Below are 19902 nucleotides of genomic sequence, written 5' to 3' on the forward strand. Positions count from 1 at the left end.
TCAGCACATTATATAAAATGCATTCTATGTAGGTGTATCAACAATATAATTTACAATCAATAAAACTTTTATTATGGGTTCTGATATTATTTCCAAGTGGTCTAATTGGATTATACTAAGGATAATGTAAAAGAATATATTTATGTTAGATATAAATATATTTTGTTTTTGTCCCATTCTTGATACTATTTTCTGCATATTTTAGGATAAGTTTTAATCTTTGTGTTTATTATTATTTAAAGTTAGTGTTTTTAAGAGAGGAGCATTTATCTATTGATTTATATGAAAGTTTCCTCTTCCTTCTCTTATGCTCCTGCAAAATTCTCCTGGGAGTGAGTAACAACCCATTTTCTGTTATCCTCTGAGGCTCTAGCCTTTACCTGTATTATCTTTACTTTGAAATTTGGTTTTGAAATAGAGTGAAATGTGGGGTATTTTAAAGATTTTTCTAACTTACTTTCTGTTTGGAGTCTCTTCTAACAAGATTATCAAATACACTGAGAAGAGGGCATTTCAATTCATACTAGGAATGCCATTAAAAAAAAAATCACTCCTTAAGAAAAAGTTCAGGAGAATGACTATCTCATAACTTTAACGCAATATTATACAAAGCACATGAAATTATAATTCCTTAAAACGTAAGTTTTTAAAAAAAATTTTCTTGGGTTTTTCATTAGAAATGTATGAGGGTTTTTCTGATATTTTCTCACAGCTACATGTCATACAATGTCTGACTGATTTTGAACTAATCAATGTCCCTAAAGCAAGTACAGGGGCTTCCCTCATAGCTCAGTTGGTAAAGAATCTGCCTTCAATATAGGAGACCCTTTTTTGATTCCTGGGTCCAGAAGATCCCCTGAAGAAGGGATAGGCTACCCAGTCCAGTATACTTGGGCTTCGCTTGTGGCTTAGGTGGTAAAGAATCTGCCTGCAATGCAGGAGACCTGCGTTCGATCCCTGGGTTGGGAAGATCCACTGGAGAAGGGAAAGGCTACCCACTCCAGAATTCTGGCCTGGAGAATTCCAGTGACTGTATAGTCCATGGGGTCGCAAAGAGTCGGACATGACTGAATGACTTAAAAAAAAAAAAAGTATAATGACTCCATGGCTACAGGGTGAAGCTAAAGAAATATGTCTCTGATGATGAGCAATATTCAAGAACAATTTCTACTCCTATAAGTAGCTTAGCATTTTCAGAATAAAGATTTTGTAGAACTTTTCTAATTAAAAGTAATAATTGAAGACTTATGGATAAGAATTGATCTCATCTTGGCTCTTTTACAAAGATGATTTGTAATAAACTACTTTGAAATCTGCAGTCCAAGTGAAAATCCACTGTGACGAGAAACAGTTACCTTTGCACATTCCATCTACAAGTCCGATGAGCTTGTTTTTCTATATTTTGGTCATTTTCTAACACAGTTATCAAGTCCATACTTTCATTGTCCAACCTTTGCTTTTATGCTGTTTGACAGTCATTTTTACTTTCCTTTTTCAAGGTTGCAGCTCATACCATACCCATACTCACATCTTATTTTCTCTTATTTCTACCAATTTTTTCACAATTGCCTTCTTTTGCACTGCTTTAGATTACATTATATATCTTCCCCTGAGTAGCGAATAATAGAGCTTTAAAATTATTTGTATTCACTTCTGTATTGTTTAAAATTATGAACATGTTTGTTTGAATCATGGGGCATTAAATTGTTTTTTGTTCATTTAATATTCATTGTTGAAAAGTATTAACTACTGCAATTATTCTTCTGTATGAAGGGCAAAGAGTGTGTAGTGCTCTCATTTTTTTCCCCTTGATTTTAGCCCTCACATGAAGGAATAGTTTATGTCTTACCGGCGTCTTCCAATTCTCTAGAACTCAGTCAGTTCTTTGAGTTATTGGAGGGATTATCTCCCCAAGAAACATCTCTCAGGAGAAAGAGAAGGAGAATTTCAGGAAATTCAGAATCTCAGTCAAACTACTGACATGAAGCAGGTGAATGTGATCCCTTTGTGGAAAGATTAAACTTGCCACACAATGAAGACAGGATTATACTTATGTTGACCAAGCCATAGGAGGAGCTACCACTGACATACTGGCTTCAGATCTAATGTAGTCCCTTATATTGTAAACCTTGTGTTTTATCATACAGGCTGTGTTCAGGGATGCATATTCAACATGCATGGACAAGATTAAGCTTCTTTTTATTATCACATTATTGGTATGAAATCATTGCAATGATACTTGTTACAATATATAAACCACAAATTCTCAGTCACTGAGTCATATATTGCTCTTGGTAAGTGTAGAGCAGGTGGGGCATGACCAGTGTATGGAGTGCCGCCTAAAAGAAATGATAAAAAATTCCGGGGAACTACTATTTAGTGGTTCCTCTATCTTCACCATGTGGCTTCCATGTTCAAGCTGGTTTGCATTAAGACTAAGAAAAGGAAAGTTTCGCAATTTCATAGTTTTGTGAAACGTGTTTCACATGTTTTGTGAAACAATTTGATGAAACGTGCACAGTTTCACATTTTGAAAGTGTTCCCACATCATGTTGTTAGATCTCCAAGAAAAACGGCTAAAGTTAAGTGCAGTAGCAACTAGATAATATAGGCCAGCTGAATACCCCAAAGGAAGTGAGTGTGGCGAGCAGCTCGTTATTCTGTGCCACACTACTTTTAACTGCATAAGTGCTGGAAATTGAGACAGGGAGCTTATTGAACACACAGTCTAGGAAAGGCTATTTTTTTCCATAAGATATTTAGAAATACTTACTTATATGAGTTATATGGATGAATGGCATTAAACCCATTTCGTTAGATTAAGTAACATTGGCCATTAAATTGAATAGTGAAAACTTCAGGCAAGCAGCCATCCAGGCAATCAGTTAATTCGACTTTTAACATCATCTGCTTGGAAAGAAGTGTTGCATGCAGATGTGTAGCCCCTGAAGAAATGCTTCTCTGAAGATATTATCACTTTACATAAAAATCCAGTGCGTGTGTGTGTGCGTGTGTGTGTGTGTGTGAGGAAGGCATGGGATCTTGTGAAGATTGGAGCACAGATAAATAATAAACAAATGCATTTAGTTTAAAATATTGTTTTTTTTTTTCACTAGAAGAGAAGATTTAATAATTGATAAAAATGTACAAAAATATTCAAATCAGAAATGCTTTAGAATGTGTACCACGAAGTCAATACTTCTCAGTGAGTAGGGAAGGTAAAAGACTTCCTCAATGAAAAAAAGCAAGAGAAAGTTCGGATTAAAAAAAAAAAAAAAAAAACTGTTAAAGAAATTGCTGAAGTCAACATTGATTTGTTTTAGACAAGGATATTGCAGCCATCACTTAAAGTTTGGTGGCACATTCTTTAGTAGGTCCTTAAGGCAATATATTTAAGCTAATTTACAATTTGATTTGATGTTAACTTTTTAAACATCACCTCAAAATAATGCCCTCACAGTAGCCTTTTTAAAATGTATTCAGATGTTCCATAAAAAATAATGGTGGCTTTATTATAGCAGTGCTGCGCAGCACCACTACAGTTAAGGGTCTACCAGGTTTCCATTATGAACACTTATTTCTGAGTTTACCATAAAAGATCATATCGTCTTTAACCAGTTGGGTAGTGCACAAAAAAGCAGTTTATCAGTTGCTGGTGCTTTTTTTTGTACTACTAGGTATCAAAATTTTTCCATTATATCTTCAAAATCCAACTTCTATAAAGTAAATCAAATCACCTCATGACTTACACTTTAGAATAAAGCAGAGACACCTGCAGTTATCAGTAAATTGCCACCTTTAATCCATCCTGCAGTGCCCTATGAAAGGGTCACAGACAGACAGTTATGACTGTATGAAAATATGATTCTTGATACAGAATCAAAAGTTATTTTCAATTTCCTTTGCTTTTATAAAGTCCACAATAACAATACTTAAATGCACTTTTTTTTTTTTCCTGTGATATAATTAAAACCCAGTGTTATTTCAATTGAACTTAAAATAGAGTCCCTGGTCTGAATTAGACTTTAAATCATACTGTAAACATATTTGGTATAATTTATTGATCATCATCCAGTTGCTCCAAAAGGGTCCTTCTGCGCTTTTCCAATTCCCCTTCACTCAGTTCACTGCCAGAAGTATCCCAATTACCAGAATCCTTTCCAGTCTTTTTCTTAGGTGATTTGTGTTTTGATTCTGATCTTTGTCTAGTCCTGTCTTTTTCTCCTTCCCGGTCTTTTTCTTTTTTATCCTTTTCTCTTTCAGCATCTGACTCTGGAGAGTCTGATTTATGTCTTCTCTTCTTGCTTTTCTTCTTATGTTTTTTTGATTTCTTATAACTTCTCTCAGATTCAGCACTAGAAGAATGTTCTGAAGCAGAACGAGACTCTGATCGCTGTCTTTTTTTCTTTGAATGGCTGTCATCATCATCTGAATCTGACCCTGATCGAGAGCGGGAGCGCTTCCTGTGATGTTTTTTAGATTTCTTAGAATGCTTCTTGTTCTTTGAATGATGATGTTGACATTCATGCTCAAGCACATGCATAAAATCTTTAAATATTCGTTTTCTTTCAGATTCTAGAGTTATATCCTCAAATGCTGGCTCTTTTACAAATCTCTCCCGGATATCTTCCCAGACAGCATCCAATTCTATTGGAGGAGTAGCTTGTTTCAACATACTCTTAAATGCAGATTCTTTTCGTTTCATCTTCCGAGCCTCCTCTTTTTCTCTTTCACGTTCACGGGCTTCTGCCTTTTCTAGTAAACTATTGAAAGCCAGCTTAATATTTCCTGCATCTAATGTGGTCGATCTTTTAGTTGAACTGATTATTGCCACAAAGTCTTCAAAAGTAGTATTTACTTCAACTACAAATCCTTTATCCTTCAGAATGTCTTTTATTATCTTCTTTTCATCATGATAACGTGCTTTAAGATCCTCAACATAAAACTTGAAAAGGTCAAGTGCAGTTGATCCCGGCTGACCAAGCATATTAGTGAATCTAATGTCAGAACTAATTGTTGGATACAGTTCCATCCAAGATGACATAGAATGCAGTTGTCCATGTTCATGCAGTTCATCTAAAAATATCTGAAAAGATTCTCTATTTTTACGCTGTCGTCTCCTTTCACGAAGCAAACTCTTTTGTTTTTCTTCTTCTTCTTCCTTTTCTAAAGCCCGAATGTGTTCCTCAAAACAAATTAATGCATCTTCTTTATCCATATTCTGTAATTCCTCATCTTCTGCAAAAGTTGGATTATCCATCAGATACTGCTGGGCTTCAGACCAAGTAGTAGAATATGTCACATTAGCCATGTTGTCAAGTATGTTTTTTAAGGCTTCCCAATTTCTCTTTCACAACTGCTTTGCTTGCTCCTTTTCTTTTTTTGAAAGAAAGAATAAAACATCTTCATAGATTTCAAGACGATCACGTTCTGATATTGCATTCCAGACTTCCATCTCTCCAAACATTTGCTCTGCTTTTTTGTATCTAGTTGTGGAAGTCATTTTCTCATGATTTTCAAGAAAACGCTGAAAGGATTCCTTAGCCTCTTTGTATTTGGATCTTGCTTCTTCTTTTTCTTCTTTCTCTGTTTGGACTTTATAAGCATTAAAGGCCTGCTTTTTTTCACTCAACTTTGCTAAAGCACTATATCGTGGATCATTAATGATCATTTTCATAGCTTGCTCCCATGAAGCATTTGATGGTACACGCTTTTCTTTTAATAATTCTTTAAATGCTTGTTTTGCCTCTTCTTTTGTATTCCAAGTATATGTTTTTTTTGCTGGCTGGCTTTCTTCCTCTTCTTTTTTGGGAGTAAAATCAGCTACAGTTTCCTGCTTAGATGTTTCTTCTCCAGTATTACTAGACACTTCACTTTGATCCTCAGGCTCAGGCACGACTGGAACAGTCCCACTGACAGTACTAGAGGCGGAGGTGGAAGCACTGGCGTTGGCTGCAGCGGCAGCTGCTGCGGCTGCGGCTGCCGCGGCAACAACAGCAGCTGCTGCTTCCGCGGCAGCCATGGTGCTCATTGTGGTTGGGATTTCTGTTGTTGGAACTGGGGCTGCTGATGTGGTGGTGCACTCTTCTTGTTTACTGCTTTCTTCAGCTTTGATCATTGCATGCAGGTTTGATTTTGTAATAAGACTTCCAGCAACAATGGTATTCTGGTATCCTTCAAGATCTTCAAGTTCTTTAGGTTTGGCCCAGCGAGATTCTTTTGTTTGAGAATTGTAATAATAAGGCTTTCCAGAGTCAGACTTGTACTCCTTCCAAGGGCATTTAGATAAAAGTTGCTCAGCAGGAGTTTTAAGATCATCTGGTTTCTCCCAAGTAGACTGTTTTGTTTCAGTATTGTAGTAGTAGGTCCTTCCATCAGGTGATTTATGTTCAGTCCACATTGATTTTGCGCCAGAAGTTGTACCTGCTGCTACATCCATATTATTTACTCCTGGCGGTAAGGCAGGCTGCATGGAAGCCTGAGACATATGAGACATCATCATTCCAGGCATTACTGAAGACATCATTCCAGGCATTTGTCCCATTGGTGGTCCTCCCATTGGGGGCATCATTTGTGGCATCATTCCATGAGGTACAGGAGGCATATTCGCTCTCTGACCCATAGGATGCATTCCCATTGGGGCATAATGCATGCTAGGGTGCCCCATCATGAGGCCTCCACGCTCAGCTCCCGTCCCCGGCCTCATCGTCGGGCTCAGACTGCTCCGCCGGCGGCCACTGCCGCTACACATACCAACAAGAAGCGATCTGAGTGGCTGGCGCCCACTGGGGCCAAGGGTTAAAGGCTGCCCTGCGCTATAGGGCGGGATCAGCGGGGCCAGTAGGCTGACAGGCTTCCCCGCTGTCCAATCAGACTGCGCTGCCGACTCGCAGCTCTTCGGCGATTCGCCCCCGGCCTCAGCCTAACCCAGCGTCGCCTGCATGGGGTTGGGGGAGGGGGACGGAAGAAGTTTCTGCGCCGATTCCCCTGCAGGGAAAACTCCACCAACTTTCCCCGGGGACGGGAAGACTACGGTGTCCCAGCTTCCCGAACTTAGACTGCCACACCACGTAGGGAGTGGATCAGTGGAGGCCTGCCACCTTCAACACCCCCCCCCCCCACCCCGCCCGAATTACCTAAACCCTACAAAACCTGAGGCCGCCAGGGGTGGGGTAGGGTGGGATGGGGGTAGGGTAAGCAGCGTCTAGCGTTAGCGGTGACTGGGATAAATTGTAGAATGTCTATAAGACATTTTAAAATATGCAATTATATAATTTGTTTCATGTTATATTATGGCTGATTTTCAAATTATTTTTCTAAGGTAGAAAGAAAATATGAAGTTGGGATCTGAGAGTAAATATTGTTGCTTTATCACATTGACTCATGAAAAGTGAATATAAATACTAAAGCTGGATAAATACATATAAATTGCAACTTAGAAGGCATCCTTCTCCGTCTTCCCTTTCCTCCTTCCCTACTTGGGAAGATGTTCCTAGAACCAAGAAATATGATACTTGATATAGCAGAAAGAGCTTTGTAGAAAAAATTGAGACCTTTTAGAGACTTTAAAACAGAGAAATTTTACTGGATTTTCCAACTGGGCCCAATATATTCACATGAGTCCTTAAAAGCAATGATTTTTCTCTGCTTGGAGTGCTAAAAAATGTGAAAGCAGGGAAGATCAGAGGGACCCTAAGACTGAGAAAGACTTTCCCCACCTTGGCCATATGGAAAACACTGGAAAGAATGAATTGAGGAGTCTTTATGAACAAAGACTGTCTCATTGCTAACCACCAGGAGGAAAATTCAGTTCTGTAACTGAATTCACACACCACCTGAAATATTTGAAAATAAATTCTTCCCGAGAGCCTGCAGAACATAGTGCAACCCTGCCCATGTCTTACTTCTGTCTGTGAAACACTGTACAGTTAGCAAACTGAGCAACGCGATGCTTGGTCCTCTGACCTGCAGAACTGGGAGATGACAAGTTTGTGCTCTTTCCATTCATAAATGTGTGTAATCTGCTATGGCAGTAAAAAAAAAAAAAAAAAACTAAGGCAATAATGAAAGAAAAAAAGAAAGACCTAGTGAGGAACATGGATCTAGTCTCAGTTGTTTGAAAGGATTCAAAATACCCCAAAGGCCACCAACATTGCTTATGTGGTTCAGTGAAATTTTAAGCTAACATTTGAAAAACATAGTGAGGTAACTTCAAACAACTTTATTTAGAGATAATTTATTTTTTCGTATGGCTCAATTTTTAAAAATAGAACTCAAGTTTCACATTTCCTTGTATGTTTCCTCCACCTTGGAAATTCAGTTCATTATTCTATACCAGTTTGAACTGCACATTTTGGTAGATGCTCATTCTAACTTATTCATTAAAAACAGTCCATTTCTCTCCATTTGAAAAACATTTCATTTACAGATTTTTTTCTAGAATTCACATTTATAAGTCTTTTTAAAAAATATTCTGTTTATTCCTTTCTCTAGGTTGTAAACCCAGTATCAAGTAAATAGTATATCTCTTTTCTCTTGATCTAATTTTAATTTAATAAGATAAATTTTGTTGTTATTATTACATATAATTCATGTCTTCTTAAATTATTATTGTTAAATTTAAGCTTTGCAGAGTTATTATCAGGGAATGTGACCTTTACAATGACAACATTTTTTTCCAATGCTTTGTGACATACATACTAAATGTATACATTTATATAAGTTAATTAATTCAACTCTATACTATATATGTATATATATATAAATTATCCCTTTCTCATTTTAAGATTATGGTATTAAGTTGACACTTTACTCTTTTCCTGCAAATTGTATAGTAACAAGAAGAAAGCTTTTTTATTATTATTCCTTTTAAAGGAAGATATCCTATTCTTCAGCCTGTATGGGCCACAGTGCTGAGCAACAACTTTAGAAGCCAAGGCCTGCTTCCTCCACCATCCCCTTCCCCAAGCCAACTCAAAATTTTTTAAAGTTAATACAATTTATCTTTATGAAACTGCAAGTGATTTAAAAGCAAGGGCTTCCCTGGTGGCTCAGATGGTAAAGACTCTGCCTGCAATGCAGGAGACCTGGGTTCAATCCCTGGGTTGGGAAGATCCCCCGGAGAAGGGAATGGCTACTCACCCCAGTATTCTTGCCTGGAGAACCTCAAGGGCAGGGGAGCCTGGGGTTCCAAAGAATGGAGCACTACTGAGCAACCAGAGTCGGCCATGACTGAGTGACCAGCACCTACATATACGTGATTTCAACTTCCAAATACTGTAATTAAAGGGGCAGAAAGAATGAAAAGTTAAAAACAAACCAAAAAAAGCAGTAAAATCTATATGTGAGGTGAAGTCTAGATGGTGTCAGAGCTTGTCCTCAAAATTATCCATAAACAAATGGTCAGGAGGACAGCCTGAGATGAAAAACTTAAATGCCTTATTTGGAACAACAAGTATTGTTAACATGCTTTAATAACAGATGCTCTGCAGTCTCCTTGTTTATGAATACCAAGGGGGCAGTTTAAATGTAGGTTTCACAGACAAGTTATTATTCCAGGAGGCCACTTATCTGTGTGGCGGTGAGGCCAATGTAAGACTTCAAACTGTAAATACTCTCTAGTTTAATATTGCTCTAAGGTGGAGAGAGTGATCAATTAAGCTTACAATTCCATCTGTGTGAAACCCATGTTTCAAAGATGAATACTGAAGATGGAAATAGATTGTGAATATATAAAGCTATCTCAAAAATACAGAACATGAAATATGAAAAACAATTGCAAGCAAATAATGTTCTTCAGAAAATATGTGAAATAATATGTGTGTAAGTGTATATATGCATCTATTTTATATACATCTGTATCTATCTATCCATCTTCATAATACAAAACAAAAATTCTGAAACAAAATATCTAGAGCTAAAATGATAACAAAGGAATGAATCAACCTCATATGTATAATTTTAGACAGAGACCACATGTAACAATGTGAAAGCAGGTCATTGCTGCCATAAATTATCTACCCTCCTCTAAATGGATTTCACTTTAATGATACTTATAATTCTGACTTTATTATTTAAAGATGCTCTTTCATCCTGACATACAATTTGAGAGAATAATTCTATTTTATTGTGTTTCTGCTTTGAATTAAATGAGCTACATAAATTCCTCTAATAAAAGCAAAATGACATTTTTAAAATTCTTGATATCACATCTACAGAAATCTGCTTAACCTTGCTTATATTCTTTCATTATTGATTTTCTTAACATCTTAACATAATGAGAGAATTCAGAAATACAGCTGATAAAACTACAACTCTGAGACAGTCTAACACGCTGTGAAGTATTTTGACAAGCCTTGCCTTCTGCCACCCCCGGAAAAAGCATAAAAGTGTATTAAAACTAAAATAACTATAGCTAATACCCATTAGCTTCAACCTAGTTTCACGTAGTATTTAGAAGTTGTCCCAGTTAAATCCATCAAAACACAAACCGTGCTAGGACAGGAGAGTTTTGTCCCTAAGGGCCCTTTCTTATAATTGCAGACCCATCAGATTTTTAAGTCATATGGAAAGTCAATATGGAATCTCCAGGGAAGCTAGTTCTTTCCCAACTTTTCTATTTTTCTATTACTATGTTCACCTCATTTCAACTCTCATTCAAATTTTAACAACTGCAAGAGTAGGCTTATTTCAGAGCCTCCTGACACATTTTTACCTGGTAGAAGATTCCAATACCCTTAGGGACCATATGAAAAATGCCCCACTTAAAAAGAATTTGCTGAAGTGCATTTACGAACTCAGTCTCTATGCATTCAGCAGTACAAGTCTATAATTTTCTTCAAATGAAGCTTGGCCTTTGAGCATAGTTATACTTTGTATCAAAGTTATATGCAATTATTAAAATGCATAAAAAAATCGGTAACCTTTAGGCCGCTGTTCTGATCATATAGGTCAAAGAAATGCCAAAAGACTATCTCTTCCATGCCCTGCCTCCAGGCCTGCATGTGTGCTAAGTCGCTTCAGTTGTGTCCAACTGTTTGAGACCCTACAGACTATAGCCAGCCAGCCTCCTCTGTCCAAGGGATTCTCCAGGCAAGAATACTGGAGTCGGTTTCCATGCCCTCCTCAGGAGATCTTCCCAATCCTGGGTTTGAACTCACCTCTCCTATGTCTCCTGCATTGGCAGGCAGGTTCTTTAGCACCTGCACCACCTGGGAAAACTCCTCCAGGCAGGACTGTATTACAGCCACCCTAAAAGGTTATTTTCTTTTTAAAACAACTCTCCAATTATTCTGTACAGGAAGATGGGCAAACACTTAATATCTTAATATAATTCTCATATTAAAAAAAAAGGAGTTTTGAGTAAGATAATATGTGGTTGCTGACTATAAGTTAGGTTCTGGAAAGCCTTTTACGGTAAATAGCAAGAGACCATACTTACTAAAGAAAGAGCAAATTAGTTCCACTATCCTGCAAAAGCAGGTAACTAGTATGTGGGAAATTATAATCCATGGATATTTAAATCTCATTAGGTATTTCTCTCCTGTAACATGGCAGAGGGTATATCAAGAAAAGACTATTCTAAAATGCAAATTCTTCCCTTGAATGTTTAACTCCTTTATCAATCTGATGACCACACTTGTTTTTTTTTCCCCCAGTCTTCAAGTATTATTAAAAAAAAGCAAATTAAAAAAAAACTCCTGTGGAAAGAAACTAAGCTGAATTTGAAGCATAATGGCTTTTAGAAACCAAGACTGCTATAGATATTTGCTGATTTTTTCAAGTAAAATTGAAAATAATTGCTTCATTTGTAAAGCTTTATTAAAATTTCATGTTGTTGACAGAAATATGAATCATTAGATTTTGTAAAATATAAAAATGTTACTTATGTTGTACATTTATAGAAGTTAAAATGTTTACCCTTCTATCTTAAGATTAGCTATGGTAAACATAATATTTTATTATTTTGTATTTTAATTTTGTGATCAAAATCTTATTGTATATAGATCTAGCGCTTCAGTTAGAGTCGTATGTTAAGGTTTATGGAGGAATTACTTTTTGCATATGATAAAAACAAGAGAAAACTTATAAATAAAGCAAGACTAATCAGAAAAATGCTACTTTACTTCTTTAAAAAATATCTTCTATATATAAAAATAAAAACAATAAACACTTCCTTGAAATAAATTGCCCAGGGCCATGAACTAAGAGACTGAAATATATATAGGCGCTTTAACCACATTTTCTCCTAGTGAATTCAGAACAAAATTTGATATTTTGTATTCATATCTAATCCATTTATCAGTGCATTCAAAGTATTTTAATAAATATCTTCAGTGTGTAACAAATTTTGATGATCTTTGTGAGAGTGAAAACTACAGAACAAGTGCCTCATACAGTGCATGAAACAAAATGGGTGTAAAATATAAATATGGAAAACTAAACAGATGTGCCTATTAATGCTTTTCTATCTTGTCTAAAGTGTCAATTACCATGCCTCTGATTCTCCTTCAAAAATGAGTTAAATAGTCATTTAACCAGTCCCAGTTCTTTATGGACCATTACCATAATATTTTGTTTAATCTTTTTAGGAACTTCTGTTAACTTATCTTTGACAAATTTTGATTCTTCCATCATTTGTATATGCCTATTAATAAATGAATTTATTGACGTTTCCTCTGGGTACATTGTCTCAAAATGCCTCCTTCTTTTGTATAGAAATATATATGCATGTTTATAAATAAAGATATATTTAAAATATATTTCAAAAATTCAAAATTTAAAACCCATTGATAGTGTATATATTTGTACAATCAATTTTAAAAAAAAATTTGGAAGAATGACAATGCTTATGATTTCTTCACTTTCTAATATAAAGCCTACACTGACATTCTGCAAATATTCTATCTCTCCCTCATTTTTTCTTAATTTAATTATTAATATCTTTATTAATGTCCAGCATATGAAGTTAAGATATAATCTTGTAAGTAGAGACTGATGGTATAAGAGAAATGTTAATACATTATTTTTCTCCAGATTTAGGACAGAATATATATTCCTGGACTGTGGGATTTTTGTTATGAGATGAACATTTCAGTAGAAAAAAGAACACAAATAAAAATTAAACAAAGGCACTGTTTTTTTCTTAAGGATACTTGTGGAGAATGGTGTCTGTTTATATCAAAATTTTCTAAGTCATCTTTAAAAAAAATTAAGAATGAAGAGAAAATAAAATTAAACATATATCTTTACTATAATTTGAAGGCAAAATATGTCAAATGCATAAAAATTGTGCTGACAAAGGAAAAGGGAAGAAGAAACTGTCTTTCAAAAAAAATTTAAAAGAACATAAGAAATCAAGACATTCAAATTCTTCCCCACAAATGGAATTTTTTCCATTGCCCAAAAAATGAAATTTAGGAAAAAATCAGTTTATCAAATTGATAGAGTATGTTGCAGCTGTAAATTATGTTTACATATATGTAAATGTGTAAATATGTAAATATGTGTAAATGTAATTCACACATATGTAAAAATGATAGAATATGTTGCTATGATAAAAGATTAAATTTAAAAATAAAAAAAACCTCTAAAAACAGAAAATGACCAAAGAAAGGAAAAAGGAAAATTAGGATTGAATTTATGAAATAGATGGCAAAAAGAAAATCATAAAAAGATGAAGACTTGCTTTGAAAGTGCCCCAGGAAGAATAAGTATCAGTTCAGTTGCTCAGCTGTGTCTGACTCTTTGCAACCCCATAAACCGCAGCTCGTCAGACCTCCCCGTCAGGCACCAACTCCCGGAGTTTACCCAAACTCATGTCAACTGAGTCGTGATGCCATCCAACCATCTCAGCTCTGTCATCCCCTTCTCCCCTTGCCTTCAATCCTTCCCAACATCAGGGTCTTTTCAAATGAGTCACTTCTTCTCATCAGGTGGACAAAATATTGGAGTTTCAGCTTCAACATCAGTCCTTCCAATGAACACCCAGGACTGATTTCCTTTAGGATGGACTAGTTGGATCTCCTTGCAGTCCAAGGGACTCTCAAGAGTCTTCTCCAACACCACAGTTCAAAAGCATCAATTTTTCGGCGCTCAGCTTTCTTCACAGTCCAACTATCACATCTATACATGACCACTGGGAAAACCATGACTAGACTAGACTAGCCTTGACAAGATGGACCTTCGTTGGCAGAGTAATGTTTCTGCTTTTTAATATGCTGTCTAGGTTGGTCATAACTTTCATTCCAAGGAGTAAGTGTCTTTTAATTTCATGGCTGCAATCACCATCTGCAGTGATTTTGGAGCCCAAAAAAATAAAGTCAGCCACTGTTTCCACTGTCTCCCCATGTATTTCCCATGAGGTGATGGGACCAGATGCCATGATCTTAGTTTTCTGAATGTTGAGCTTTAAGCCAACTTTGTCACTCTCCTCTTTCACTTTCATCAAGAGGCTCTTTAGTTCCTCTTCACTTTCTGCCATAAGGGTGGTGTCATCTGCATATCTGTAGTCATTGGTATTTCTCCCAGCAATCTTGAGTCCAGCTTGTGCTTCTTTCAGCCCAGTGATTCTCATGATGTACTCTGCATATAAGTTAAATAAAGCATGGTGACAATATACAGCCTTGACATACTCCTTTTCCTATTTGGAACCAGTCTGTTGGTCCATGTCCAGTTCTAACTGTTGCTTCCTGACCTGCATACAGGTTTCTCAAGAGGCAGGTCAGGTGGTCTGATATCCCCATCTCTTTCAGAATGTTCCACAGTTTATTGTGATCCACACAGTCAAAGGCTTTGGCATAGTCAATAAAGCAGAAATAGAAGTTTTTCTGGAACTCTCTTGCTTTTTCGATGATCCAGCAAATGTTGGCAATTTGATCTCTGGTTCCTCTGCCTTTTCTAAAACCAGCTTGAACATCTGGAAGTTCACAGTTCAAGTATTGCTGAAGCCTGGCTTGGAGAATTTTGAGCATTACTTTACTAGTGTGTAAGATGAGTGCAATTGTGTGGTAGTTTGAGCATCATTTGGCATTGCCTTTCTTTGGGATTGGAATGAAAACTGACCTTTTCTAGTCCTGTTGGCACTGCTGAGTTTTCCAAATTTGCTGGCAAATTGAGTGCAGCACTGTCACAGCATCATTGTTTAGGATTTGAAATGGCTCAACTGGAATTCCATCACCTCCACTAGCTTTGTTCATAGAGATACTTCCTAAGGCCCACTTGATTTCACATTCCAGGATGTCTGGCTCTAGGTGAATGATCACACCATCGTGATCATCTGGGTGGTGAAGATCTTTTTTTGTATAATTCTTTTGTGTATTCTTGCCACCTCTTCTTAATATCTTCTGCTTCTGTTCGGTTCATACCATTTCTGTCCTTTATTGAGCCCATCTTTGTATGAAATGTTCCCCTGGTATCTCTAATTTTCTTGAAGAGATCTCTAGTCTTCCCTATTCTATTGTTTTCCTCTATTTCTTTGCATTGATCGCTGAGAAAGGCTTTCTTATCTCTCCTTGCTATTCTTTGGAACTCTGCATTCAAATAGGTATATCTTTCCTTCTCTCCTTTGCTTTTGGCTTCTCTTCTTTTCACAGCTATTTGTAAGGCCTCCTCAGGCAGCTGTTTTGCTTTTATGCATTTCTTTATCTTGAGGATGGTCTTGATTCCTGTCTCCTGTACAATGTCACGAACCTCCGTCCATAGTTCATCAGGCTCTCTGTCTATCAGATCTAGTCCCTTAAATCTATTTCTCATTTCCACTGTATAGTCATAGGGATTTGATTTAGGTCATGCCTGAATGGTCTATCAGTTTTCCCTACTTTCTTCAATTTAAGTCTGAATTTGGCAATAAGGGGTTCATGAGCCACAGTCAGGTCCCGGTCTTGTGTTTGCTGACTGTATAGAGCTTCTCCATCTTTAGCTGCAAAGAATATAATCAATCTGATTTCAGTGTTGACCATCTGGTGATGTCCATGTGTAGAGTCTTCTCTTGTATTGTTGGAAGTGGGTGTTTGCTATGACCAGTGCATTCTCTTGGCAAAACTCTATTAGCCTTTGCCCTGCTTCATTCTGTACTCCAACGCCAAATTTGCCTGTTAGTCCAGGTATTTCTTGACTTCCTACTTTTGCATTCCAGTCCCGTATAAAAAAAAAAAAAAAGACATCTTTTTTGGGGAAGGATAGATTAGAACAAAAATTTAAAAAAAAAAATTGTAGAAAACAGAAAACAACTAAAATGTTGAAATTGAAAACAAAAATTTAAACTATATTTTTAAAACTATTGCATAAAAGTTTACTGAAATTGTCTGCTTCCAAAATAACGTTAATCAAAACTACATATTTTAGTACATAATTAAATTACTTAAAACTGTTTTCAGATATGAATTATTTACTAACACTTTGTATAAAAATTAAAAATATTTTAACTAAATCTCTTCTCAATAAACTAAGAAAATAAAAAACAACCAGCAATTAACCAATAAGCAGAAAGACAGGAAACCTAATAAGAAATAAATCAAACCTAGCATTTAAAAAAAAGTGATTCGATAAGTAGATCAAGACTATTAATTCAATAAAAATGAAGAAAGGAAAAGTACATTTAACAAAATAAGATATAATCAAGAGAAATGTCAAACTAGGATATTTTTTAGTTAAAAAAGCATTTTTCATATAGCATAAAACCTCAATAAAATGGACATTATACTAGAGAAATTAAGTTGTCTCATTAGAAATGTAAAGGTCCAACAGACAAATAGTAGTGGGGATGGAGAACATTTTAATAAACTATAGCACAAAAATAAGCTGTATCACAAAAATAATCTATAGCACAAAAATCATTAACCCAAATGACTTAAAGTTAGAATTGAAAAAGTCTTCAAACTGTTTTCAGAACTGTGATGGCTATATTCATGTGTCAGTTTGACTAGGCTATGGAGTGCTAGAAATTTGGTCAAAGATTGTTCCAGCTGTTTCCTATAAGGATTTTTTTTTGAAGAGATAAACATTTAAATGAGGAGATGAAGTGAAGCGGGTTGTCTTCCCTAATGTAGCAGCGCTTTGAAAGCTTGATTAGAATGTAAGGGCTGACCCTCTCTATATAAGTTTTTTTTCCTGACTGCTCTTGAGCTGGGACATCGGCAGCTTTCCAGCTGAAACATCAGATTTTACTTTATCTGGAGCCTGTGGTCCTTAGGACTGGAAATACCCCATCAGCTCTCCCAGGTCTCTAGGTTGCTGACTCACCTTGCTGATTTGGGGACAGCAACCATAAATATATGATCAGCAACCATAAACAGCTGAGCCAATTCTTCATAAGAATTGTTCATAAGATTTCTCTGTATGTACACACCTTATCAGTTCTGTTGCATTAGAGATTCCTAATGCAAGAAAACAGAAAATTGAGGGATTCAAAGATTATTTTCATGAAGCTAGTATAAAACTGGCATGCAACTTTGATTAAAAAGTAAAAAAAAAAAAAAGGTAAGTGACCCCATAATATCATTTATGAATTACAGGTAAAAACATTAAATAAAATTTTAGCAAGCCACATTCAAAACTGTCAGGGTAGGTAACAAGGACTAGAGAATGCAAATGAATGTTGCAATAAGTTATAACACTTAGAATGTCATACTCTATAAGTCCATACTGACAAAAACAAATCAATCATCTTTAGAATAGAATAATAAGAAATTTGCTATAAATGATTGATAAAAATCACAATTTGACAACCATTACAATAATAATAAATTCAGGCAAGATTCATCAATAAACACTAAAGTTATTAAGTGATAGTGTGAAGAATATGTGATATTTATGTAGCATGAAAATCTCTCTCTACAAGGTGCTTACTAATTACAAAAGGTAAATCTGATTTTATAGTGAATTCACTTGGCAGATTCTATTTAAAAACTGATCACAGAAGCTAATATTGCCTGGAAGTGAAATATGGAACAGTATGTTATTGCTGTTACAGATGTTACACTGAAAAAATAGCATACTTTTCTAGTACTATTCCTAAAATTGCATAATATGATTCCTATCAGAAACAAATATCAGACTTTTCCAAAGAGTCATTCTTCAAAATAAATGTTCTACTATCTTCACAAATGCCAAGGCCATGAAAGACAGACTAAGGAAACAGTCCAAATTAAAGATGACTAAAGTAATGTGACAACTACATGCAACTGTGATTTTGAATTGGATGTAAAATCAGAATTTTTTTTTCTATAAAGGACATATATTATTGGGCTAAAGGAAAATGTTAAAAAAATCTATAGATTAGAAAATAGTTTTGATTTTTTGATATTTTTCTGATTTTGATCATTCGCTTGTGGTTATAGAAGAGGATTTTGCCAATATTTAAGTAACAGTACTAATGTACTCATTATAGATTTAAAATAGCATCATGTATGTAACTTAGTCTCAAATGGCTCTATAATAATAATATCTATAAAATAATAAAGCAAACACAATAAAATGTTAGCATATGGGGATTTGTACATGGGAATATAGAGGATCTGAAATTTTTCTAGAAAATCTGAAAAGTTATTTCAAAATAAAATATTTAACAAACAGCTCTTTTTACTGGAGCTGCATTTTTACCATCAATTTGAAGAATAGATTAAAATATTATTATTTTATATTCCTGGTGTGGTTTTCCAGTTAGATCACTTTTCAGAGGGTATGGAGTAATTAACACTGAAACAATGCATTTTTTTTTAAACAAATAGAGTTGCTATTTGTATATTGAAATGTCATGACATCCATGATGGTTGAAAAAAGTGACAACAACCTAAATGTGATTAAATTTGCATGCAAAAATTAAAGCTATGTAAACCCCCACATAGTATAATATTACAATTGAGATATCAAAAATGTGAACTATCCTAGAATTTTTTCCACTTTTGGGCGTTTGTTTCTTCTCTGTTACAGGCAAAAAGTGCAAAATGCAAAAAGAGTTAACAACGAAGCAACAGTGTACACTTTATAATCTTATTGGGACAGGAAAAACAACAATGTATATATGATCAAAAAGGAAAATAAGACTTCAAAATGTACCTTTTCTATCTTGTGAAATTAGCACAGCTATACAGTAGCTTGAGTACTCTTTGGCATTGCCTTTCTTTGGGATTGGAATGAAAACTGAGCTTTTTCTGTCTTGTGGCCACTGTTGACTTTTCCAAATTTGATGGCATATTGAATGCAGCACTTTAACAGCATCATCCTGTAGGATTTGAAATTAGTTCAGTTCAGTCTCTCAGTCATCTCCGACTATGCAGTCCCATGGGCTGCAGCACATCAGGCCTCCCTGTCCATCACCAACTCCCGGAGCTTACTCAAACTCATGTCCAATGAGTCAGTGATGCCATCCAACCATCTCATCCTCTGTCATCCCCTTCTCCTCCGACATTCAATCTTTCCCAACATCAGGGTCTTTTCAGATGAGTCAGTTCTTTTCATCAGGTGGCCAAATATTGGTGTTTCAACTTTGGCATCAGTCCTTCCAATGAATATTCAACACTGATTTCCTTTAAGATGGACTGGTGGATCTCCTTGCAGTCCAAGGGACTCTCAAGAGTCTTCTCCAACACCACAGTTCAAAAGCATCAATTCTTCAGCACTCAGCTTTCTTTATAGTCCAACTCTCACATCCATACATGACCACTGTTGTAGCTCAAATGATTTGAAATAGCTCAGCTGGAATTCCATCACCTCTACTAGCTTTGTAGTAATGTTTCCTAAGGCCCAGTTGACTTCACACTCCAGGATGTCTGGCTCTAGGTGAGTGACTGCATCATAGTGGTTATTTGTGTCATTAAGACCTTTCTTTGTAGAGTTATGTGTGTTCTTGCCACTTCTTTTTAATCTCTTCTCCTTCTCTTTGACCCAGATTGTTTCTGTCCT

At 35.7% G+C, this 19902-nt stretch overlaps 1 protein-coding gene across 1 annotated transcript; it reads right to left on the reverse strand.

The window, feature by feature from the left end:
- Window positions 1-3778: 3778 nt before the first annotated feature.
- LOC122673472 (pre-mRNA-processing factor 40 homolog A-like) lies at window positions 3779-7217 on the reverse strand. Its single transcript, XM_043871272.1, is given in 1 exon segment — window positions 3779-7217. A coding segment is annotated over 1 exon segment (2694 nt). The 5' UTR covers window positions 6752-7217; the 3' UTR covers window positions 3779-4057.
- Between the last annotated feature and the right edge of the window lie 12685 nt (window positions 7218-19902).

This window comes from Cervus elaphus, chromosome 17 (genome assembly GCF_910594005.1).
Source record: "Cervus elaphus chromosome 17, mCerEla1.1, whole genome shotgun sequence".
In the NCBI taxonomy this organism is placed as follows: domain Eukaryota; kingdom Metazoa; phylum Chordata; class Mammalia; order Artiodactyla; family Cervidae; genus Cervus; species Cervus elaphus.